Source organism: Nyctereutes procyonoides, unplaced genomic scaffold (assembly GCF_905146905.1).
Source record: "Nyctereutes procyonoides isolate TBG_1078 unplaced genomic scaffold, NYPRO_anot_genome, whole genome shotgun sequence".
Taxonomy (NCBI): Eukaryota; Metazoa; Chordata; class Mammalia; order Carnivora; family Canidae; genus Nyctereutes; species Nyctereutes procyonoides.
The window spans coordinates 14,398,987-14,424,760 of NW_026575034.1; the positions used below are offsets into that span (position 1 = coordinate 14,398,987).

The 25,774-nt window shown below is 41.5% G+C and overlaps 2 protein-coding genes across 6 annotated transcripts in view; one reads left to right on the forward strand and one right to left on the reverse strand.

Annotated features, from left to right (window-relative positions):
• The window catches only part of BTBD10 (BTB domain containing 10), a 76,601-nt gene extending 63,015 nt beyond the window's left edge, over positions 1 to 13,586 (forward strand). For all 5 annotated transcript variants that reach the window (XM_055317673.1, XM_055317671.1, XM_055317669.1 and 2 more), the window contains 3 exons: positions 6,943 to 7,140; positions 9,650 to 9,760; positions 12,473 to 13,586. In XM_055317673.1, coding sequence (XP_055173648.1) covers positions 6,943 to 7,140; positions 9,650 to 9,760; positions 12,473 to 12,783 — 620 coding nt within the window. In that variant the 3' untranslated portion in view covers positions 12,784 to 13,586. The remainder of the gene's footprint in view (positions 1 to 6,942; positions 7,141 to 9,649; positions 9,761 to 12,472) is intronic.
• Positions 13,587 to 14,337: 751 nt separating this feature from the next.
• Positions 14,338 to 25,774, reverse strand: part of BMAL1 (basic helix-loop-helix ARNT like 1) — a 101,068-nt gene continuing 89,631 nt past the window's right edge. The window contains 7 exon segments of the mRNA XM_055317675.1: positions 14,338 to 15,008; positions 15,734 to 15,839; positions 19,545 to 19,638; positions 22,238 to 22,346; positions 23,822 to 23,860; positions 23,863 to 23,909; positions 24,762 to 24,912. Of these exon segments, the coding sequence (XP_055173650.1) occupies positions 14,848 to 15,008; positions 15,734 to 15,839; positions 19,545 to 19,638; positions 22,238 to 22,346; positions 23,822 to 23,860; positions 23,863 to 23,909; positions 24,762 to 24,912 (707 nt within the window). The 3' untranslated portion in view covers positions 14,338 to 14,847.

The following is a 25,774-nucleotide window of genomic DNA, read 5'->3' on the forward strand; positions in this document are numbered from 1 at the left end:
ATTAACCTCAACTCAACAGTAGCTTGGCATGCCTTCTCAGAGATTAGTTTGTTAGAAACTGTTAATGGGAAATTTTTAATTATTTTTTAAAAACAATTTTATTTATTAGCACAAGCAAGGGAGCAGGAGAGGGAGAAGAAGCTCCTTAGTAGGGAACCTGATACAGGGCTCAACCCCAGGACCTCATGACCATGACCTAAGCCGAAGGCAGATGCTTAACTCTCTGAGGTGCTTTATGAATGGGAAATTTTATTTAAAATTTTAAGGCACCTACTGTATACTTAAATAGAGCTGTTTTCTTCATGTTTATTTAAGAGCTAAAATGTGTAGTCTTATTAAGTCTTCCCTTAAGTACCACTTTATTGTTGCTAAACATTCCGTAGAGTCTTCATAAAGATATCAATATAGGTGGGATAAAGTGGCTGCTCCACCTCTGAGTATCTATAAATGATATTTAAAAGTTTAAAGTCAAATAGAGCATACATAAGTAAACTTGAACAAAGTTTGTTTTTTCACATCTTAAAAAATATCTTTATTAAACTATGAGCATTAATTATTCTGATTGTAGATCCTTGAGTTCAAGTTTTGTGGGTTTTTTTTTTTAATTCTTGGGGACCATTTTAATTTCATTTCATATAATTAGATATTCTATTTTGGGGACTATCAGGTAAAAAAAATGATGTGGATTTGGTTTTGTAATCCTTTGGACATAGACCGTGTCATTATTAGTAAGTCTCATTTATTTGTTATGGAACTAAAGGTGAGAGTCTTTATGTAAAGTATGTATAATGTTTTTCTAGACTTTTGGCTTTTAAATAATTACTTGTAAATGTTTCTAGAATACTTGTAATACATATTTTTAAAAATACAGAGATTCTCATAGACTTTATTAAAAACAAAACTACATAGAATTTGAGAAGACAAAATGGCCTTGTAAAAACATTAAAGGAGGGATGCTTGGGTGGCCCAGCGGTTGAGCGTCTGTCTGCCTTTGGCTCAGGGTGTGATCCCGGAGTCTGGGGATTGAGTCCCACATCAGGCTCTCCACAGGGAGCCTGCTTCTCCCTCTGCCTCAGTCTGTGCCTCTCTCTGTGTCTCTCATGGATAAATAAATAAAATCTTTAAAACAAAAAAATTAAAAGGATACTGTGGGTGTAGACCTGGATCCAAAACTGAATTGTTTACCTGCTAATACGTGCCTTTACTGAGTATTGGAATGGCACATTACACTAAGATGTCTGTGTCTGTACCTTAACCTGAAATCATACAAGTACTGAATGTTTATTGGATAGAGTCATGGGTTTGTTTCTTGGGCATGTTACTTAAAACCTTGTTTTAATTCCCTCATCTTTTTTTTTTTTAAAGACTTAGTACGTTTATTTATTTTTTTTAAAGATTTATTTATTTATTCATTCAGAGAGAGCGAGAGAGAGGCAGAGACACAGAAGGAGAAGCAGGCTCCATGCAGGAAGCCCGATGTGGGACTTGATCCCCGGTCTCCAGGATCACACCCCGGGCTGCAGGTGGCGCTAAACCGCTGCGCCACCAGGGCTACCCTAATTCCCTCATCTTTAAAATGGAGACAATAATACTTATTTCACAGGGTTGTTGTGGAGATTAAACGAATAGTGCTTGACACATAGTATTAAATAAGAGTTTGTTTTTTTAAAAAGAGCAATATTAGGAAATGTAAATTTTAAAAATATTCAAATATCATATTATACATGCTATTTTGTAATATTTCCAAGTGAATAGCTGTATTACTAAATACCCTTTAGTAACAACTTGTTTAATGGTTTCCAAGCTATTGAGAAAGGGTGATCAGAGGCAGATCCTGCCTGTGAAGTCACTGAAATGTAGAGACACTGAAATAACAGGAGTCACTTGTGTGTTCTCTCTCTCGCTGTCTCTTTATTTTTTAGTTTGTAGCATCAAACCAGTTTGAACTGGAGGATAGGAACTATCTATACCTTTTCAACTTTGTGGTTTTTTTTTTTTTTTTTTTTTTAGATTTTTATTTTATTTATTCATGAGAGACAGAGAGAGAGAGGCAGAGACACAGGGAGAGGGAGAAGCAGGCTCCATGCAGGGAGCCCAACGTGGGACTTGATCCCGGGTCTCCAGGATCATACCCTGGACTGAAGGTGGTGCGAAACCGCTGAGCCACCCGGGCTGCCCTCAACTTTGTGTTTTAAATAACACTTTACATATATATTTTTGCCTTAGTAAGTTGGCTAGAATATTTGAACAGTGTTTAAAAATTTATTGGTAATTCTAGGATCCCTGTCTTTAAAGGCATTTTCTTTAGGTGTCACTGTTAAGTCACTTCTTTCTTCTTGATTCTTCTTTTGGCTTTTTGATATTCTTCTTTTAGGCTTTATCTTTCTCTCACTTGCTCCCTGATCCTTGATTTCTTGAATGTCCTAAGTATTCTGTCTTAAGCTACCCACTCTCTCTCACAGAATCTATACATTTACTCTAAGTGATGGCATTCATCATTGTGGCTTCAGACACTACCTATACACTGTGGATTTCAATTATTTTATCTCTAATTCTTAATATCAGCTATGTGTTTCTAGTTTCCTATTTAACTTATAATCCCCCTCTCTTATTCAGACTTTTTGTTAGTTCCATGCATATAGTAAATATAGTAATGAATTAGACCTTATCCCTGCCTTTATGGTGTCTGCAGTCTAGTGGGGAAGATAGGCATTCGACAAGTAATGAAAAATGCGGTGAAGAAATGAGATGCTATTAGAAGTGTATGGTAAAGGGGCTGTGGAAAATCATTATCCAAGTGACGTTAAAGCTGAGACCTAGAGCAATAGCAAGGGGGATAAGACACTGACCTTACCAGGCAGCAGCAAAGGTATTTACAGAGGCTGTGAGGTTGGAATATGACATGCTTAAGGAACTGAAAGAAGGGAAGTATGGCTAGAGTGGAGGGAGGAGTGTGAATGATGAGAAATAAGGCCAGACAAGTAGGGAGAAAACAAAATTTATTAACTGAATAAATATCTGATGACTTAATTCTCTACCAGTCTGCTCCAGTTCTGGGGATACACATGAACAAACCAGGCAAAACTTAGTGTTCTAATGGAACTTACACTCTTTTGGGGAAGATGGACAAACCAGGTTAACAAATAACATATGGTATGTCAGTAATCAGTGCTGAAGAGGGGGGACATAAGGAAAGGACATAGAGTAGCCAGAGAGAAGCCTTAACTGGAGAGGAAAATTTAATTTCAAGCAGAGGTTAACAATGAGTATAAGGTTTGGGGTAGCTTGCCTGGCATGTCTGAGAGCAGCAAAGAGTTGGAGTGAAGTAAATTTGAGTGTCCTCAGTAGGAGATGAGGGTAGAAAGGGATCTAAGTCATGTAAGACCTTTATCTTGGCTTTCACTCTGAATGACATGGGAAGCCATTGGAGGGTTTTGAACAGAGGAGTGATGTGATCTGTAAGATTGCCAGGTTGAATTCTGTTCACACAGAATTCAGTATGGAGTTGTGCAGTGCTGTAGTCCTGATCTGACTATGTTTTAAAAGAATTACTCTGGGGCGCCTGGGGGGCTCAGGTTGAGTGTCTGCCTTCGGCTCAGGTCGTGATCCTGGGGTCCAGGGATCAAGTCCCACATCAGGCTCCCTGCATGGCGTCTGCTTCTCCCTCTGTTTGTGTCTCTGCGTCTCTCTCTGTGTATCTCTCATGAGTAAATGAATGAAATCTTAAAAATAAGAAAAATAAAAGAATTACTCTTGGCTATTGTATTAGAACTGGATTGCAGTGAGGGGATTAAGCTAAAAGCAAAGAGATAATTAGGAAGCTATTGCCATAATTCAAGTGAGAGAGAGTGGTAGCTTAAATCAGAGGAGAAGCACTGGGAGGTGATCAAATTCTGGATATATTGGATAGTAGAGTTGTCAGGATTTGCTTGTTGATTGAATTATGGGATGGGGGAAAGAGAAGAGGACTTAATTAAATGGAAATGTGAACTTGCCTTTAAGTGAGATGGGGGAGACTTCACGGGGAGCAGAAATTTAGAAGCTTGATTTGGGACATGTTAAGTTTGAAATACTTACTAGAAATCCAAGTGGAAATGGTTAGTGTGGCATTGGGTATACAAGTTTAAAGTTCAGGAGAGAAATATGGGCCAGAGTAAATTTATATGCAGGATATACACCCCCCCACATACATATATACATATATAGGATTTATGTAGGATATGTATTTATGTGTAGTATTTAAAGAAAATATTTTTTAGGGGACTCTACACATTGATCTATAATCTCCCTTTTCATGTAACAAGTCTTTATGGACCAAGTTGAGGATTTGGATAGTATAAGCCTTGAGAGAGTTAAACTAGTGGAGTTGTATGATTTGGCTGCTTGGGGAAGATGAATTACACAGGGGCAAAAGTAAATGCTGGGGGAATGTAATTAGGTTTTATAGTAGTTTGGGTGAGAATTAAGGATGACTTGGACTTGGGGGCTTTGGGGATGGAATGTGTTCTAGTTAAGTATTGCTGTGTAATAAAGCATTCCAAACTTAGCATGAAGTATTTTTATTCTGTGGGTCAAGAATTCAGACAAGGTATAGCAGAGGTGGCTTGTGTCTGCTTCAAATATCTGAGAGCTCATGAATAATTGAAGAGTTGAGATGATGCAGAAAGCTGTAGGATTCTTTACTCATATGTCTTCTGCTTTCACTGGGATGATTTAAGGGCTGAGTTCAGCTAGGACTGTCAAACAGAGAACCTACATGTGGCCTCTGTGTGCATCTTGGGCTTCTCTAAGTCTGGAGACTGAGTTCAGCAGGTAAGCACTTGGAGAGAGAATGTTACCCAGGACCAAGGCAAAACATGCATTCTCACCTCTGCCATGCTGCCCTGGTTACAAGCATGTCAGTATGACCAGCTTAGGTTAAAGGAAGAGGAATTAGACTCCATCTCCAGGGAGGAGATGTCAAGGTCCCATTGTAGAAAAGCATATGGTATAAGAGATTTTGCAGTTATCTTTGGATAGCATCTCCCAGAGAAGAAAATGACACAATTCAAGATGCATTTAAGAGGTGGACTTGATAGGGCTGGGGGAATGATTGAATTAAAAGATGAAAGAGGAATCGAGGATTCACTTTTATTTATTCTACAAATATTTAAGTTCCTACTATATGCCTTGTACTTTTCTAAGATGATTCTGAGAAATGATGATGATGATGCCATTTACTGATTTGAGAAACACTGCAGGGAAAGGCACATATGATTAAATCAACTTTTAGTATATTGAGTTTGAAGGTGCCTGTGACGTAGCATCCCAATGGAGATTTCCAGAAGGCAGTTGAATATAAGGCATCTAGAATATAGAAGACAAGAATTAGAATAAATTTGGGAATTATCAGCATAAGGTAAGAGAAGGAAAAATTGTCTTGAGAAACATGAATATTTAATGAACAGCTAGAGGAGAAAAATTTGGCAAAGATGATTGAAGAAGAACATCCAGAGGAGAAAGAAAACTAGGGATAGTGGCATCAGAGATTCTTAAGGAAGAGAGGGTTTTAAGAAGAAGGTGGTGGTCCCTGTGAGAGATTCAGCCAGGAGGTCAGATAAGAACAGGATCAAAACATACTCATTATTTTTAACAATCTGATAAAGGAGGCTATATTGAGAGAAGTTTTGAGGAATACTGAGTATGGAAGCCAGATTGGAATTGGTTCAAAAGTTAAAGGAAAAAGACTATGTTGATATATCTAGGAGTTCAGCAATAAATGAAATTAAAAAGAAATCAGTGGGAATTAGGAATGCCTGGGTGGCTCAGTGGTTGAACAGTCTGCTTTCAGCTCAGGGCATGATCCTGGGGTCCCGGGATCAAGTCCCGCATCGGGCTCCCTGCAGGGGGCCTACTTCTCCCTCTGCTTGTGTCTTTACCTATCTCTCTGTGTGTGTCGTATGAATAAATAAAATCTTTTTTAAAAACTGGAATTAGCCAGCCTAGAGAGAGGCATGGTGAAATTATAACATATATTAATTACTTAATCACATATATCACTATATATTATTAATAATTATTATATAATTAGTGATGTTTTAGGGGGAAAAGACTCTCCCTTGGGAGACTATAGCTTAGATTGAGTTGTAGTTTCTGCTCTAACTCTCCTCGTAGTTCTGAACTTGCTCTAACTCTCCTCGTAGTTCCTGAACTAGTAGTGCTTTAGGAGATAGGACATTGCCATTGTCATAGGAAAAAAAATTAGATCAGTGCAAGTGATTTTTGTGGCCCTCTTTTTGGGCAATTGAAGTTACTCACTATGTTTATACTTAAGGAGGGTGATGTGAAATTATCTTTTACCCCTCTGAATTCTAGGGTCAGGTCTGCTACATAAGTCCTGCACCATCCTATATTTTGCTTGGCCTTTTGCCTACCTTATCCCAAAGCCAATTCACTTCTTTTTTCTACACTGAAATATTAATGTTGTTTGTGAATAATTTTTTGAGAAAGAAAACATAGGAGAAGGAATTATGAGAGCTATTTTAGTTCAGTGGACGATCTGAAAACATCCTTAAGATATACTTTTAAGATATAATTGCATATATTGATGGAAGACAACATGAAATAATAAAAACACTACGCTGGGCTAAATTGGGGGTGGGGACTCAATTCTGATTTTGCAAATTAATTTTGTAACCTTAGGTAGGTCACTTCCTAAAGTATAAAATGAAGGAGCTTATGTTAGATGCTTTTAATTTGCCCTTCTTTCTATAAGATTCGTTTCTGTAAAATCTCTTCCTAGGAAAAGTTTTGTTGACTATAGAATAACCACTGTATTTTGTCTGTAGGGCTGCAGAGTAGATGCTGAACTAATTTTAATATTTTGTGTGTGTGTGTTGCTTCTGCTCTTTTACTCATCAGTCATCAGAAAAATCAAGATATTTTTTGTTGGATTCATTTCAGGTGCCCTAATGCATGAGTTATCAAATGATGGTGCTCGTAGACAGTTTGAATTTTATCTGGAAGAAATGATCCTGCCTCTCATGGTAGCTAGTGCCCAGAGTGGGGAACGAGAATGCCACATAGTAGTGCTTACAGATGATGATGTGGTTGATTGGGATGAAGAATATCCCCCACAGATGGGAGAAGAGTATTCACAAAGTAAGTACTGTGGCATGTTTTCTCTCTTAAATCATCACAGATTCTTTATCTAATACCGATCAAAGGACAGTTTTTATAAAGTACATTGAACTCTTACCTACGCCAGGAGTCAGTAAACTACGAGCTGTGGATCAAAATCCAGCCTATTGCCTGTTTTTATAAATAAACTTTTATGTATTGTCTATGGCTGCTTTTGCGCTACAATGGCAGAGTTGAGTAGTTGCAACGGAGACCGCATGGCTCGCAAAGCCCAAAAAGTATTTACTCTGGCCCTTTACAGAAAAAATATGCCCACCCCTGTCATGCACAGAAATGGTTTGTTCTTTGTTGAGTATCTGGATCTTGATAGATTTTTTTTCTTTGCATTTAGAAAGAAGCCTTCTAGGGAAGTAGATCCTGGAGTAAATAGATTGTTAAAAAATCAGCTGTTTTTTTTTTTTAAGATGAATTATTATTTGTATGTAAAATGAGAAGCTTCAACGCATTGATTTCTAGGGTGACTTGATGTTCTAAGATGTTCCTTTTTAGTATCATATGTGTTCCTGGAGGATATAATGACCCTTCAGAACGTTTTGTGGAACTATATGTATTTCTGACCAAAACAGCTTATCTTGAACAACGATGACTTTCCTTACTACACTTTCAAATTTTTTCTGATTGGAGCCTTTTGATTTTTTGAGTTTTGTCAGAAAATTTATATTTTTCTTGATGAACCCTGTATAGTATTTTTGAGCTGTTTTATAGATTTGAGAAGATAGAGTTAAAAGAATGATTTGAGTAACTAGGCAAAATAGTCCAGCATCTTGTTCTGTATGCCAGCCTGTGTTGACTTGGTGAAGATGAGGGCTTAAGTAAAAAATAACAGGAATATAGAAAGTTACCAGAATGCTTTAATCTCTGATTTTTTCATTTTACTTATCCCTATCTAAAATCAAAACAAAGCAGACTCCAAGGGGTATTCCTTTCGACTTCTAAAGATTTTGAAAAGATTATTTTAACCTAAGTTATGATAGCACTTTTTAGAATTTACATTGAGATGTTTCCTTTGCATGATACACTTAATGAGTGTTGTGATTCTTCTCTGGACAGTTGTAATAACAGACATTTTTGTGTATTTCCTCATTCCTATCTTCTTTGCTGACAGTAGTTTCTGTCATAATATGTGGAATAAAAAGTCAAACAAAACACAGGAAAAATGAAAGGCTAACAAAAATTAAAATAAATATACATTATTTTCTGTTAAGAAAAATGAATGAATAAACCAAAATAAATTATATTTTAGTTTTCAAAAAGTTTGACCTCCAGGAGAGTAGAGCCTGCTGTAGAACACAGAAATTATAGCGATAGAGGAATTCTGGTAGACCCAGCTTTTCCTTTTCAGTTGTTCCATTTTCCGTGTCAGTGTTCTTTGTTTTCTTGTTTTTCATCTTAAGCTTTGAAGCTTAAAAAGGACTGAAAACATTTTTACATAATTTGTCTAAATATATTTCATTTTGTGCCAAGATGTTTCAACCTAAAGAAGATTCATTTGAGGAGACACAGCCTCTACAGTCTGATCTTCCTACCTGTGGCTTTATGACACCATCCATTCTGAGATGTCAGCAAATCTTTATCTTAAAAATATCAGTAATCTTAAGGATGTAAATCACAAATTTATCCCATGAGTAGCATCTGTATACGTATTTTCCTTTTATTGGCTCTTAAACCAGCATGTTTGGTTTGTGAGTGTGTTTTTCTTTTTTTGAAAAAACCTTTGCAGTTCACCTTTTAAGGGAGATAACTCCACCTGAAAGAGAGAAGGCGAGGAAGGTCCATCAGTCTAACTCCCTGAAGTTCCCAGCACATTTGGAAGACTCAACATGTTGTCAGTGGAATGTCTGTCCTTTACAAAGCCAGTTTGCTCTAAACAGACTAACCTGGGCAGAACATGCTCGAATCTGCCATTTTTAACATCAGTATTAAATGGGGCTGTTCGCCTGAATTGAAAACAGTTTGTGGGGAGGGTCTTTGCCTTTTGGGGGAATTATTAATAGTTGCTCAATCCATGAAATATAAGATGTATCCATTTTGTACTCTGTGACAAGGCAGTTTTTTCTCTTCCAGACGAGGCCTTGTAGGCATCATAGCAAAGTCCTTTACTTTGCCTGCTCGATAACGATGTGATATTACCATCTTTTGGTTCTCTTATTTGAAGAAAGTGGGGCAGATTCTATTGCAATAAGTTTGTATATGATATATCTTTCAGAAGGACATTCTTCCTATGGATTGGGTTACCTGATTGGTTATTAAAGCTTTTTTTTTTGTTTGTTTCAACTTAAGTAGACATTTGCTTATACATTAACTGTACTGAATTATCCTGTCATGTTGGCTAGTCATCCTTTTCGCATCACTGCATCCATTATTTGGGCTTTTAGAGTTGTCAGGCCCCTTTGATGATCAAGATAATTTTAAGTTCATCTCTAAGTACTTTGATTTTAATAAGAAAGTATTTTTGTCTTTTTGTTTCCAGTTATTTATAGCACAAAATTATATAGATTTTTCAAGTACATTGAAAACAGAGATGTGGCCAAATCAGTTTTGAAGGAGAGAGGTCTTAAGAAGATTAGATTGGGAATAGAAGGTAAGACATTTTCATTATTTTCTATTTTCTTTAAAAAAAAAAACAAGGTTAAAATTGAATCCCATTTAGAATATAGCTTGAGAAATACATACTTTGAGAAAAACTCAAATGATGATTGAATGCTCATGCAGTACACCAAAAATAACAAAAATGAGCTTCCTTTATCTGAAAAGATAGAAAGCCATTAAAGATTATTATTTATTCCATAAGATTCCCTAATAGTAAGAAAAAGTGAGTTTGTCTTTTCTGCCATATTTCATCATCCCTATGCATTCTTGCCTGGTACATGTGTATACCTTTCCAAAAGATGGGCAAAGCCTTGTGCCCATCAGAGATCATTGGTGTTCCTCAAAGCTCAACAGAACTTAAAACTACTATCTGAAAATGCATGTAAAAACATGTTAGTAGCTTCCTGGTTCTTAAGATATGATAATAGTTAACTTATTTTCACATTAAATACAGATTTCAAACTTATTTCATCTTGTTAAATGCAAACATTTTTAGATTTTTTTTTTTTTACTTTATGATTTAAATGGATTTTTCCAGATGCCATGTCAGATACTTCTTTTAAAGTGCCCTTTTACTAAGAACAAAATATCTCCCTCGGCATAATGTGGCATAGTGTAAAGATTAAAGGTTCTGGAGCCACATTACTTGTGTTCAAATCCTATGACTTAATAGTTGTATGACCTTGGCCAGGGCACTTAACTTCTCTGTGCCTCAGTTTCCTCATCTAAAATGGGAGCATTAAAGTACTTTATAGGGTTGTTATGATGACAGAATGAAAAACTTAAAACAGAGCCTGGCACATAGTAATTTCTCAGTATATGTTTGTGATGCTGATCATGAAGATCATGGTGTTGATCAATGACCAGTTGAGCTGTTGGAGATCGCAGTAATGGACTGCTGAGACATATGAGAAAGAATGACCAGAAATAGGATTTTGCAGGAAGGGGAGGAGACTTTGGGCTTAAGAACATCGTGGAATTGCTGACACTTTAGCTTCACCATTGTCTTCTGTCATTTTGTAAGTAGTGGGATTTAGCTGTTTGATTTCAGAGCTAGAGAGAAGACACCTGGAAGCTACTATAGATTGGGAGGATGAGGAAGGCTTCTCTCAGGCAGAGATATTTGAGCTGAAGCCCGGTGACAAGTAGGTTGGAGCCTGCTTGTAAAAAAAAAAAAAAAAAGCCTTATATACTATGTGAAGGACTTTGGACTTTCCCTTGAAGCAAGAGGAAATTTTTTGGTAGTTGGTAGTTTTTAAGCAAGGATGTAATAGGATTATACTTGTATCAGAGTGAGGATTCTCTGTGGAGGACAAATTGGACTATGATGAGATGGGAATTTTAAAGACTAATAGTCCAAGAGAAATCAAGGACAAGGGAATAGAGCTGGAGACCTTTCTGAACTCAAGTGTTGCCCTGGTAATTGACTGGAAGTACGAAACAAAAAAGACATTCTACAAAGAGTCTTTAGAAGATTTTTAGCTCTGCTTGCCCGAGCCCCCTCACCTGAGCCATATTACTTACATATGTAGCTAAATATACTAGCCACCAGTGATGCCAACGTACTTCCTTTATGCAGTAATTGAGTCCCTGATGTGTGAGGTCTTTCTAGTTTTTTTCTGATTCTCCTATAGTCTGTGGCCCATGAGCCAAATCTAGCCCATTGCCTCTTATCCCCTCCATTGCCCAGAGTTTTATTGAAACATGGACATGCTCATTCATTTACATTTTTCTGTGGCTGATTTTACTTTACAGTGGCATAGTTGAGTAGTTGCAAGAGAAGCTGAAATAAACTTGAAATATTTACTATCTGGCCCTTTAAAGAAAATGTTTGCCAATCCCTGGTCTAAACTAGCAATTCTTGCAAGTAGGAAGGAGGGAAGGGACTTATAATAATAGTTTTAAGGAGTTATGTCTGGAGAAATTGCCTTACTGGTAAATGACTGAAACTTTTCCCATATTAGCATTGTCTTCACTAATTGTTACTTTTCAGTAATTATCCAAGAAGAGGAAGGTATAATTAATCAGGGGAAGCTCCTTTGAATTGCCACTCTGGATGAACTGCTTGGTTGTTGGGAGTAGTGTTAAAATGACATGGGGCTTAAAATATTGGCTTTGTTGATCTAGGTGCAAAAGTATACCTAGAACTAGTGAAGCTGGAGAACTCTATAGCTCTTTATATGTTAACAAAAAAAAAGGAAAGAAAAAAACCCAAAGCAATATAAAGATGAGATTTAGGTTTAAGGAAATTAGAAGGCTAATGTGGCAACAAATTGCAGCCCTTGAGGCGAGATGATCCCGTGAAGGGGAGGGTTCAGGGATATTAAGGGTATACAGGTAGAGTCCAATGCACGAGACTATGAACCATTCTGTTCAGGACTTATCCCCCCTCCATGCTTTTACTTGAATATTTTACTGGGTTGGTATGTTGAGCGGCTGAGAGGATGGTGGAAGCTTGTGTGAATTGCATCAGTAGGATTCCGGTTTCTGGCTGTTGAACTGGTGACGAGAGATGGATTATTGATTTCCTTTCTTTGTCTTAATTTCTGTTTGTTCAGGAACTACAGCAGAAAAGCCTTCTTTAGGCTAACTTGGGTGAGAAGTTTATGGGACTTCTCCCACTTGGGTGGGAAGTTTGGGTGAGAAGTGTGTGCATGCTTGTGTATGTGTGCACCTCAGTTTTTAAAACTTTTCTGTCCTCCAGGTTATCCTACCTACAAAGAAAAAGTAAAGAAAAGGCCTGGAGGCTGCCCAGAAGTGATTTACAACTATGTCCAAAGACCCTTTATTCGAATGTCTTGGGAGAATGAAGAAGGAAAGAGTCGGCATGTAGACTTTCAATGTGTGAAGAGTAAATCTATCACCAATCTTGCAGCAGCTGCCGCAGACATTCCCCAGGACCAGCTGGTGGTCCTGCACCCAACTCCGCAGGTGGATGAGCTGGATATCCTCCCCATCCATCCCCCTTCTGGCAACAACGGCCTCAATCCTGATGCACAGAATCCGATGCTGTGATGCTGATGTTCCTTGAAACCATAGCATGCTACTCGTCACGGTGACGCTGCACTCTCCTCATTCTGCACTGCAAGGCCGCTCTCTTCATCATGAGATGCACATGACCATGTTTAGGATATTGCAGTGTAGGCTTTTTTAAAGTCCAAAGGTAGCTGAATGGTTTTTAAAATGAGTACAACTCTAGCATCCTGAGGTTCCAGTTATATAAATGTATTTGTTTACCAGTAGGTTTGTGAAATTGGTTCTTTGTATGGGGGACAGTCCTTTTTCACACATCTAGATATTTTCAGAAGTGGTAAAGATTGGCAGCTGGGGTATTTTCAGCTTATATTGATATTCATCACACCCCAGGTAAAATGTAGGATATTATATAGGTGCACTTTATAAATGGTGGTTAAATGGAACTGTTCAAGCCATTTTTATAGTTGTGATGCACAATATAACTGAAATAAGTGCTTCTATCAAAGTATTCCTTCAGTAAAATGTGTATAGTTTGCTGCCCATGATGGGCAAAAAAGGAGTATTTATCATTGGGCTTATTTGATTGATTAGGAGGAGATCTAATGCCCATATCTTATTTCTCTCCAGTGCTGTTTTTGTCCTTTTAGAGTGAGTCACATGCAGGAAGTGTGAACATCAGAGGTGGTTTATTATCCAGTCTGCCTTACCCTTAATCTGTTCAGATATTTATTTACTAATTTTTTTTCTCAAGAGTTATGGGATAGGAAAATGAAGTGTTTGCTCTTCATTTACTAAATGATTGTAAACTCAAGTTTTTCATCAATAAAATTCCATTGTTCTAATGTTTCTGATCAGCTTTATAACCACCTTGACCAGGTCCGTAGTCTCATAATTAATGGATTTCCTGTCTTATTGGTATCAGTGAAACTAGAAACCACCTGGTAGCTCACAGAACTCCCGATTTAGTTTACGTGTAATGAAGCACTTAGATGCCTTACTAAATCCACAGCAAAGGTTGACTGAAAAAAACATTTTCTAGTCAAACCTAAGAAGAGTGAAATGCCATTACTATGGTTATAGGGTAACCTTAAATTTCAGAGTCAATTTCTTACACTGGTTCAGTGCTTTGTTCATTATACTATGCTGTTCTTAGCAAACTATTTGTGCAGATGCTTTAAAAAAAAAAAATACCCTGTGGTCCAACTCAAGCAGGAAGTAGAAATACTTAGGTGCTTTGGGTCAGGGCTCACTTAATGTGTGAAGCCATACAACCATGAGCAGAGTGGGAGTTGTAGGCAAGAAGCCCATTTGTTACAATTAATCTTAAAATGAATGTCCTAGGATTTGAAATTTGTGTTTAAGCAGTAATATCAGCATACTCACATAAAATTGCAATAATTTGGAGATTAACTATTCTAACAGTACAGCTAAGCTATTAACAGGGAAATTATGTGAGTCCTGGAACTGTTACTGAAGGCCAGAAAGGCACTGTAAATGTCCTTGGCATGGCTTGTCCTTTAACAGCCACTGTAGAAAATTGATCCAGCCCTGTAGCACACAGGAATTTTTTTTCTATTTGAAATGTGAACAGTATTTATAGAACAAGGGAAACATTTATTAAAAATATTTAACTGTCTAATACATTATACTTTAACCCATATTTATAGTAAAGGATTCTTACAAGGAAGAATAAACGGCTTTATGATACAATTAGTATAAGAAATATCCACATGGGGGACTTCTTTGTAGTGTAAAAACACCATACATCTGAAAGGACCATTTGCATATAAAAGCTACCAATGATGCTTCTGTGCACGATGATTAAAAAATTCAACACAAACAGAATCCAAAATATACAATTAATGCAAGCTATCCACAGCTAGCCCAATAATCAATGATGAGGAAACACTGGAGCAGGCTTAGTTCCACTTTGTCTGAAGTTACACATAGTAAGATTGACTTGTATCAATGGCTCTGAGATGGCTTTTATGAAGACAGTACATAAAAGCTGTTCTCTCCTTATCCAGTAAGCTTCACAGACTGTAAAACTCCACCAGTAATGCACTTTGATACTGTAGCTGTTGCCAAAGCAACACGTAGCGTTTACAGCGGCCATGGCAAGTCGCTAAAGTCAACAGGACCACCCAGCCCAGCATCTGCTTCCAAGAGACTCATAATGACAGCCATTGCTGCTTCATCATTACTGGGACTACTTGAGCCTTGGTCGTTTTCTATCATGTCTATGCCTATGTGAGGGTTCTCACCTGTGGGAGGAGAAAAAGACTGGTCAGTCCTAATACCAAAGCATGTTTAACTTTCATAAGCAGTTCCCAAGCACACTTTTAATAAGAATGTTGTACTTAACAGTACGGTGGGAATGACGGGAGAGACTGCTTTGGGGCTGCATTGCCGTAATATATTTCCTTTAGTGTGTTTCAGAGAGAAGAACCAACTTTTTAGAAACAAGTGCTTAAAATGCAATAAAGATTGAAAGTATTTGAGTTGACCTCATCTTAATATTTTGACATAACCAGTTCTAGGGAGGGAGATGCAGAAGGAAAGACAAATGGGAATGTAGGGATGAAGAGAAAGCAAACCATCCAGAATGACAGAGAAGATGGGTGACACGGGAGAAGCAAACTCTTTACCACTTTTAATACCTGCTGAAACACTTACTGATCATCCTTCCAGGCTTTATTTCTGAACCTTCCTTCATCAGCCCTCCCACTGAAGAGCTGATGGCCCACATGGAGGGAAAAGCCTGAGTCTAAGCTGCTCCTTTGAGTTCCAGGGACAAATCTTGGAGCCCCTCACCAGAACTCGACCATTAAACTCAACTTTGAACTAAAGAGTTAAAAACTAAAGGTTAAAAATTTGCTTATCATTTATCTAGCACTAGCTTATTTTATTCATTCAGTTCTTAAAACTGACCTTAGGCCAGATATCATGCAAGCTCATTGCAGTGGAAAGGAGTAGTAATGCTACTTACCGAGAATAGAGGAACTATCAGAAGAGTACGGATAACCTGGATTTTCCTGAGCCTGCCCTGGTAGTAGGCCACTGGAAGGAATGTCTGGAGTCCCTCCATTTAAAATCTACAAACAAAAGAGAAGTTTTCATATCATCAACAATTTCATTCAGTACTGTGCTCGAGATCGTCAAGAAAATGAAGCATGTTGAAAAGAGAAAGGTGGGGGGGGGGATGTGCTCAGTTTCCCATTGGATGATTTCAAACAAATTGTTAGGAATGGTCACAGTGGGGAAAAAAAAAAAAAAAAAACCTCTCCCCAATCTCCCCAAATTATTTTCTCTATGACTCAGCCCAAACAGACAACTTTAAAGGCCGAATGAAATCCCTAGAGCATTTGATTACCTTGGATCACATTATTCACATGATTAAGGCCAAGGACTCAGTTACCTCGGTGAGCTGATTAGATTTCAGAAGAGGCAGTGATTTCAGGTCTTGCCAGTAGGTGGCATTACAAATTTATTTCCGCAGTCTAGCTTTTTGGTAGGGAAACCTTGACACTGAGAATTGAGAACTCCAAAGAACTTTTGTTCACATACACTATATCAGTATTTTTTATATTTGAAAACTAATAAATTTCTAAAATCTAATAAACCGACTACATGTTAACATAAATAGCATTTTAATGAAAAATAGCTTTTCTAAAAGAGCAAAAAAGTATCATTGTTTTACTTTTTTTCCCCCCAAATCCAATGTCTGCCTTAATAGGATTTAACTGGATTCTCATTTTCTTCAGTCTGTTTAGATGTTTGAAGTATATGAGGGAAGTCACATATGTAGTTGGGAAAGGTTCATCTTAATAGCCTTTTCAAATAACTTTGGTATTCTTTGATATTACATCAAAACTCAACAAGTGGAAATTTCTTAAAGATTAAGTGCAATGTGGCATCAAACCATATCAATGAAATCCCTGCACTCTACTATATAAAAATCCATTGGTATACCTTTGCATGATTTTGAAGTATCTTGCATTTGTCATTTGGAAAATATTGGCTGAGTGAAGCAGATCTAACTGTTGACACATTTCAAAACATCTCCATTGTTAATATTACCTCTATCATCAGAAACACCCTTTAAGTTTTGGGAAGCTGTTGAGTTCAAAGTAGCAAATCCAAGTTTTCCAAAAATTCTAATTTTTGCTTGAAAGCTATAATTTTCTCATGGGCAACAAATACTGTCAAGCTGTCTTCCTTGAACTCACCAGTTCATTCATTTTCAAGAAAATATACGGTAAATACCCAAGTCCGAATAACCACAGTTTGCAATAATAAAAATGGTGTCCTTTGACAAAAGCAGTTCATTTAGCTCCTAACAGCCTGGCAAGTGCTTTTCCTTGAGACAACCATTGAACTTCAGTATGCAGTGTAAGCGCTTTACTCATACTTCCATTTTTTAACAGTGTTAAGATTTACTCAAGGATTTTATAGAATGTTTTTATTGCTTATTAAGGACATTATTAAGTGAAACTGGCTTGAAAATTTGTGGGTTTTTTTTTTTTTTATTGTGAGCGTATGGTGTTGAAGAATACAGTGACTACTAGTACAGTTCGGTGCCACTGCCGTGATTTTCGCAAAAGCACCAGCAGTTTTACCCAACACTGCTTTTGCACTAGCAGTTCATGTATCAACGCAGTGAAAAAAAAAAAAAAGTTTTATATTATGAAAAGATTTTTGACCTTGCAGACCCCTGAAAGGATCTTCCCCTCTCAACATCAGGGAACTGCTGCTTTAGCTGAACCTGCCGTAGTACCCCTGGATGTCCAGACTCTCCTGGGACCTAGGTTCACTTAGAGCCTCACTTTTTTAGCTTGACTCTGAATGAAATAACTGTCAAGCTAAATGGCTCATTTTTGGATCTGCCCAATTTGAAAGTGACTGGGAAGGGCTGGAAGCATGGGGCCACCTTTAGTCTCATGGCTGCTATCAAACTCCCATCTTGTTTAAGCTACTTTTACAAGTCCTGTTGCTGAGGACTCAGAATATATTCAGAATTTCTTCTCTCAGACCCATTTTTATAAGCCCAAAGAAAAAAATTTCTCATAAATGCCTCAAAAATACTTGGGACTTTGTGTGTGGAGTACATTAGAGCTCTGAAATTGCTGGTGTGGAAAGAATCAAAAGTCAAGAGACCCGACCTTAAGTTTGGGACTGTACTTTTAAATGATTAGCCCAGCATTTAATATTTGGGAGCTTAGATTTTGTCACAAAGTTGTGAGGCTAAGATTAGAAAATATATAGAGAAGTTCTCGGAGTAATATTTAAGCATTCTACTGGAGTGATACCCTTTCAAAACAGAGTAGTTTTGGGATTCTTGGTAATACAAGGAAGTCAAGTGCCTAAAAGTAGAGCTGAGAAGTAGAGAAGGGGAGACCACCCCAAGGAGATGGTGGGTCCAGTATGGAAGAAGGACCTAGGGATGAAACAGGAGAACAGACCTAAGAGCAAAACCTGCAAGCAGGGACTGGGGATGTACCAAGCCTAGGCTTTATCTCTTAGTGCTATCTTCTGAGTCCTTACCAAAGACCAGGCACTTTCACATATATTACCTCATAACAGGACTTAATGTGCAAAGATGCTGAGTGTCCTAACCTTTAGTAGCCCTTTTATAAAACAACAACTAGGGCTAAATAATTCTACAGGGTCACACAGCTAGCACATGGCAAAGCCAGGCTTCAAGCCCAGGTCTTTCATGGACCACTCTTACACATTAATTTATTGACTTTCTAACTTTTGGTGGGGGAGGGGAGGTGGAATCAAAACTTATTTTCAAATAGAAATTTTTACAGAAAATTCATATGTAAAAATAGAGCTGCCCTAGTAGAAGCTGACCTTACCCTCTCTACTCACCAGCCATCCTTGCCCCATCTTACCTGGCAGCACCGCAACTCCTGGTAACCTGAGCCTCAGAGAAATGCAGTTTTGAAAACCCATGTCCTGCTTTTGGTATAATTTGTGTTCTAGGAGTCCTGTCTATATAAATTGCTAATATTTTTTTCTCTCTCTCTATGGTTTGGGAGCTAAGGGAAAGAAGACTATGTCCAAAGATGCTGGCCCTTGGGTCATCCTAACCTAAATTAACATCAGGCATTACAAAAAAAAAAAAAAAAGAAAACAAAAAACATCAGGCACTACAGATTTAGGATTTACAACTAATACGGCCCTACACTTGTAAATTCTCTGGCAAAGATGAAAACACATGACTGGCCTCTAAGCCTACTGACGGCATAATCTTCCAGCCAACTCTTCATGAGGGCTGGTGACCGACACAGTACCTGTACCCAGTGCTGACACGTCCTGGGAAACCCAGGCAGCAGAGCCCCATGCATTCTGCAGCTGTGAAGGCGTGGCTTGCCCTCCAAAGCACCCGCGTGCTCCTGCTAGTATCACGGCTTCCAGTGCCTGCACTAGAGACTAATATTTTCTCCCTTGAAAATTCTTGGCAGAAAATTCTTGGCAGTTTTTTACGTGACGTACTCACTAATCCTTCCTTCATGGGAGCTCTTGAATTGTTCCCTCCATTCCTTAGAACATCCTTTCTACCTTCCTCCATTCACATGGAATAAATCATCTAAGGACGTCGGCAAGCCTCTCCAGCTCCACCAGTAAGCTTTATACCCAAACTCACACAGATGCATTAACTTAAAAGGAAGAGGGTCCAACTTGTTTCAGCAACCACAGTGGTAATTATATACTCCCGACCCCAGCATTTCAGAACTTGGGCAAGAGACTCTCTGGATTAAGAAGGGCCTTAGTCTAAGAGTCATCAGCCTTACCTTCTTGCCTCCTGGAGAAGAGGCATCAGGGGGAGGTGTACTTGTGATATTTAATGGGCTGGAGCCACAACTGGAAGGTGATGACCCTCTTATTCTGTCAGAGAAAAGAGGAGTTAGTTAAATTTCTTTCCTTCAGTGGTGTGTGAGGGGTAGGGTAAGAACTAGAACGGGGATTGGCCAGCTTTGTCTGTGAAGGGCCAAACAGGAACTACCTAGGCTCTGTAGGCCGTACAGTCTTGGTCACAACTGCTCGGTTCTGCCGTTGTAGCTTGAAAGCAGCCATAGACCATATGGAAACTGATGGGGGTAGCTCTGTTCCAGTGAAATTACATTTACAAATACAGGCGAGAAGCTGTATTTATTCTACAGGCACCGGATCTAGAGTGCAGACCCCGGAGTCCAGCATCTCACTGACAAAGCCCTTGGTTTAGGGTTTGGATTTCAGATTGCTGAGTTTCAAGTAAGTGGGCAGTTTCATTTCTTGTAGAATCCAGATCTCAGAGTTGGACGGGACTTTAGAAATTCAACGTCTATCTTTAATACCATGAACTAGAAGGCACAGCAAGTGATTTTTCCTTTTCCCTACAAATACTTTTTAGCTAGTGAATACTCTTAGGAAGTAGAAGGTGCCAGGGTGGCTAACCCACACCTGGAAAGTAGCCTTGCAGTAGTAGGAACAGTAAGTAGTAATAGCAGTAATAGTAGCAGTAATAGTAGTAGTAGTAGTAGAGCAGCTGTCCCTACTGCCTTTTAAAGGCGATGAAAAATGGGTCCAGGCCCTCTCAGTTGGCACGTTTCTCACTATAGTAGATTAGCAGAGAAAGTCTTAGAACTGTAAACCCCCACACATGCTCATCAGGCTGAAGGAGCTCAGGAAAGAAGCCATGGCCTGGCAGTGAAGCTGGAGTATGGTGGCAGCTGTGTCACCACCAGGCCCTTAGCTTCTACAGAGATGAATGCAACTTCCTGGGTTACCCAGGCACCCTGCTCTCAACGGCTCAGCAGTCCTCCGGCCATTGGCCTGTGTTGCCTAGTTCCGTAGACTTGGGAGTGGATAAGCTTTCTCTGTCCCAGAGCAGAAGCTCCTCACCGGCAGACTACAGCTATACGCCATGTACTCTTAGCACACAGATGGGTACGAACCACTTACTGAAAAATTGCTGAATGTCTCCCATCTTCCCCTACTTAGGTCTATGAAGCCACTATTTCCCCGGGTTCCCCATTTTGGGATTGCCTTTTCATTGTTATTCCATCTTTGATTTCTTGTCCTTAAATTACTGATTTTTCATCACTGAGGAATGGGCCTCATTCCTGGGTTATTAAGCATGTTCACCTTCATCTCTTCTATTCCAGTCCAGCTTCCATAATGCTTGTTAGCACATTCTGGACATCTGCTCAGCATCCTACAATGAATGGGGTCTTAATTTTTTTTTCCAGTCTAAACTTCTCAGCATTATTTATTAGGATTCTTAGCAATCTCCCATCCTTGCTTCAGCTCATGCACTCTTCCTTTTTACTATTATCATAAAGAAACAATACACTTCTCAAAAGATTTTAAGATCCTTGAGGTCCAGGACTGCTTTACACTGTTCTTGGATGGTTTCAGGCAAAGCACAGAATATGTAGGTAGTGGCCAGTAAGAATCTGATTCTCACTGCACACTGCCCCAACATCTTCCTGAAGTAGACCCAAGGGATCATATCCATTATTCCCAAGCGCTGGAGCAGAGCTGTCCTGCCCCCCGGGATAAGAGCCATCTAGAAAAACGGCTTTCAGCTCTCCTGAGAACCAATTCTGAGAGAATCAATCCAGTGGCAGCAGGGAATAGTTTATCCCTTTTCCTGTTATGTTCCATTAAGTGTGCATTCCCCTAAGGACCTGGTTACCACCCTCTCCATTCCCCAAATTCAGTTGAATGTATAACTGCTTCCCTCTTAATCACTACTCTTAAAGACTCAGATGTAATTAATCTCTGAGCACTCACCGTATGTCAGTTTCTACCCTAGGAACATTCCTGAGACCTCTCATACTCCTAAAGCAATTCTTGGGAGATCGTTATTACCTGCCTTCTATGGCTTAATTCAACAGAGACCAGGAAGTTAAGTGAATCTCTTAAGCACAGCCAAGTAGGAGCCCGGAACTCAAACTCCAGTAAACTACTTAAATATGGAAAAGAAGCCCTCTCAAGAGAGATTCTGCGTGGGCTCTTATCGAAGCCAGGCAGCTTTGACTAGAAGCAGCTAACGTCGTGTTGAGGCCCAGATCACGGACTGTCGCCACTCCTGTAATGTCGCAGTCCTGTAATGTTGCAGTGTTCATCCATCCTCATGAGCCCCTTGAGTCATAATTAAGTAATGAGAATATTGAGTCCCCAAAGAATTCCCTTTAACTCTGGCCTGTTTGGGTTTCACTCTTTAAGGCCAGATTTCTCAATCTCGGCACCATTGACATTTGGGACTGGAAAATTCTTTGTTTCGGGTAGAAGGAGATGGCAGGAAGGCTGTCCTGTGTCCTACAGGATGTTTAGCAAGCAGCATCCCTGGTCTCTATCCACTGGGTATTTAGCAGCAACGTCCTACCCAGTTATGACAACCAAAAATATCTCCAGGTATTACAAAACATCTCTTGGGGGGGCAAAATGCCCTGGGTTGAGAACCACTGGTTTAAGGGAGCAACCAGAAGGTGTTACTTGCCTGTGGATCTCCATGATTTCTTCAGCAATCATTCGACCTATTTTGCCTGCCCCAGCCCTGGTTCCCCCTGGAATCCCTGGAACAGTGGGGTGGGTCCTCTTTGGGCCACCTACAACAAAGGAATCTGAGAGTGGGAAAGGGGAACCAAGGAAGAAATGCTATTGTGAGTTAAAACCAGTTCATCTTGTGATCCACTTGAAGTTTAACCTTAGGGTTATGCCCTAAGGGACAGCAGAGCTGCAGCTTGTCAGGAAAAGTCATTCCAGCAGAAGGCTCAAGTTTGCGTCCAGGATCAGAGGCCAAAGCAAGGGCTCTGGTTCCCCTCACGCGCTCAACATCCATTTACCGACTACCGCGGTACAGCAAGCCAGGGTCCCAGAGGTAAGTCGGCAGCTCTGCCCCCAAGGAGCTCACAGTCTAACAGGGAGACGAGATGAACAATGGCTGGAACAAAGTGTGGTAAGTTTGACAGGTAAGTACAAGGCACCCAACTCCTCCAGGCCCAGGTACAGCTTCCCGGGCAAGTTTAACACTGAGCTGAGTCTTGAGAGAGGAGTAGAAATTAGCTGGGCAGAGAGGTAGGGAGGGCAAGGCGTTCCATGCACAGCAACCAATATGCGCAAGAGCACTGAGGGAGGACACAACTTGGGAGACTACTCCAAGAACTTCATCATGAACGACGACGAAAGAGTGACAGATGAAACTGGAGGAGGTACCTGGATGAAAGGTCCTGGATGCCATACTAATGGATTTAGACAGGATCCAGAGATAAGGCGTGCCGCCAAACACTTCGCACAGAAAGGCACTTAGGGTTACTGGGAAGTCCACTGCGTGGAGCGTGAACTACAGCGGAGGAAAGGGGTTGGGTGGGGGAGTAAGACTACGATTAAACAATTCTCTGCAACAATCCGGGCGACAGATGGGAGGGAGATGGAGAAGTCTAAGAGGGGCAGAAGGGACAGGATCTCGTGCTCAGAACAGGCAAGAAGGAAGAGTCAAGGTTTCTGGCTTAACCAACCAGATGAAGGAGTGCAGAGAATCGGTTTGGAGAGGCTAAATTTCAGGTGCTTTTGAGACTCCAGGTGGCTCTGTCCAGGAGGCAGTTGGAGAGACAGACCTATGGCTCCAGAGACAGAGAGATCAGAGGTAAGAGTCAGTGGTGGAGAGGAGGGGACTGAAGGAAGCCATGCAAGCAGAGGTGGTGCCGTGGAAGGGTACGTCAGGTGCAGAGGCCAGGGCCAAGCCCAGAGGGAGCCCCGCTGACAGACACCCTCCTCCCCCCAGGAGCCAGTGACAGTACCAAAAAGCACAACATCCCAGCACTGGGCAACACGGAGGAAAGCCCAAGAGGAGCAACGAGTTTCCTATTTCAAGGGCTTCCAAGGTCCCAGTAACCTTGGAACGAGCTCTCAGTATTCCAGGCTCCACAGAGAAAGTGAGAGGACGTCGTTAGGGCTCATCTCCTTGAAGCCTCCCTTCCATAAAATATGGGGGCTGGGGACACCAAATAGTTGGGGCGGGGGTACACTGGCCACGAGCAGCTTCTCATGGGCAAGCCCCGATGCCCCTGCCGTACATAGTTACCTTCTCCAGAGGGCAGCATGCTGTCCATGCTGTGGGGGACGCTGTGAGCTGCGGGAAGGTTGGGTCCCCGCCTTCCAGGACGTTGGCTCTGTGAACATCCCAGCAATAAGGAAACATGAGTCAGGCCTGCTCAGAACCGTGCACCTTTCACCTTGGCCAAGGTGTCCAGTGTCCACTCTGGACCTGGACAGGCCAGAAAGTGAAGTGTCTGCCTGAGTGGCTCAGCAGGTCTCCTCGCTGTTCGAGAACACGGTGGACAGCATCCCGGCCTTTGGCCTCATTGCCTGCCTGGGCCTTCCTGGTTTGTAGGGGACAGAGTCCGGCAGAGAAGGTGACTGCAGCCGCCCACTGCCATCGCTACGGGGCCTCCTCTCCTGCCAGTCTGCAGGGACCTAGCCCTGGCCCCTCACTCCGCTCTGGCCACAGGTGGGGGTCTGGACACCATGGGGAAGGAGATGCGGGGAGCAGTCCTTGCCCAAGAGGGGCCTTCCCTGCTCGCCTGGCAGGTGGCGGCCTCTGAGGCGGGCTTCGGGCTGCCAGCGCTCGGGCGGCCAGCCTGGCGGGCACGGGGGCCCTGAGCCAAGGCCAGTATGAGGCGGCACCCGGGCGAGCGCCCCTGGGCTGTCGGCCCCTGCACGGCAGCACCCAGGCGCCCAGCGTGCAGGGCCTTCGGGCACCAAAAGCTACTGCCGTATCGGGAAGGAACGGTTGCTGCTCCCGGGGCAATTCCCCGAGCCGGGGGCCTGCACGGCGTGCGCGTCGAAGCGTGTTCTTGGTTACCGGCCCCTTTGGCCTCTGCCCACCCCGAGGCCTCCCAGGATCTGGGCAGGGTCGCCTTAGAGGGTGCGCCACTGGCTGCCGCCTGCGCCCGCCTTCCCGGGTAAGGAGCCGGGCCTTCGTCCTGGACGCCAGAGAGCTTCCCGGGCGGGGAGACACTTACAAGACGGCAGTGTCGGTTGACACGATGTACTCTGCTTCCTCGGTCCAAGGGTTCATGGGACGGAACCATCGACTCCGGAGCGTGATGAAAGAACCATCTTTGACTTTAAACTTCTGGCAATTAGTCGTGATCTTTTCTCTCGTCTGTAAAACTGAAAATGCAAAGAAACCGTGAATCTTGCTTCCTGAGACCAACGCAGTGAACTAAGCAAACCCTACGTGTGCCGGGGCCCCGCTGCCGCCACCCTTCAAGGGGCTCGTGCTCTGCGACGGAGGCGCCCGGGCCTGCCGCGCTGCTCACGCTGCGCCACGGGGGCGGGCGCTCGGGCTGGGCTGCTTCTGAGGCCTTGACTCGCAGCCTTTCGATTCATCCGTGAATCTCCCGCTGTTGTTCAGCGTAGGAACTGCAGGCGCCAGGGAACAACTGCAATTCAGACGCGTGGCCGGGACCCGCTGTGAAGGGAGCCACAAGCGTCCAAAGGGCCCCTGTTCCTTCCCCATCACAAAGCCAGAGGGCAGGGCAGCACTTTTAGGACATCTGAAGCCCGGGACGTCACTCACCTAGTCACATCTCATTATTTTATATGACGAACATGGAACAAGCGCCTTTCATGTGCCAGGCAGGCACTGGGGATGGAGGGGGGCGGTGCATGACCCCTGCCCTCAGGACAGGAATGAGGAGCGGCTACGCAGAGGAAGGAGGGTTACAAGTGTGTCGGAGGGAGGGAGGGAAGGACTCAGCAGTGCCCCACAAGTGGCAGGGCCTGGTGGGGGTGAAGCTGAGGAGGGCCTTGAACACTGGTCAAAGGCCTGGAGTCTAAAGGCCATAGGTTCAGGCAGGGATGTGACATTATCGAGCTCAACCTGTTGGGGCATAAATGGGACAAGTATGAAACATGGAAGGGGCTGGGGGCAGAAGGGAGCAGGGAGGCCTGCTAGGAGTCGATCACAATTATGGGTTGGGCACAAGGGCCTGAGTCAGGGCTGTGGCAGTGGAGGTACAACAAGGGGCCT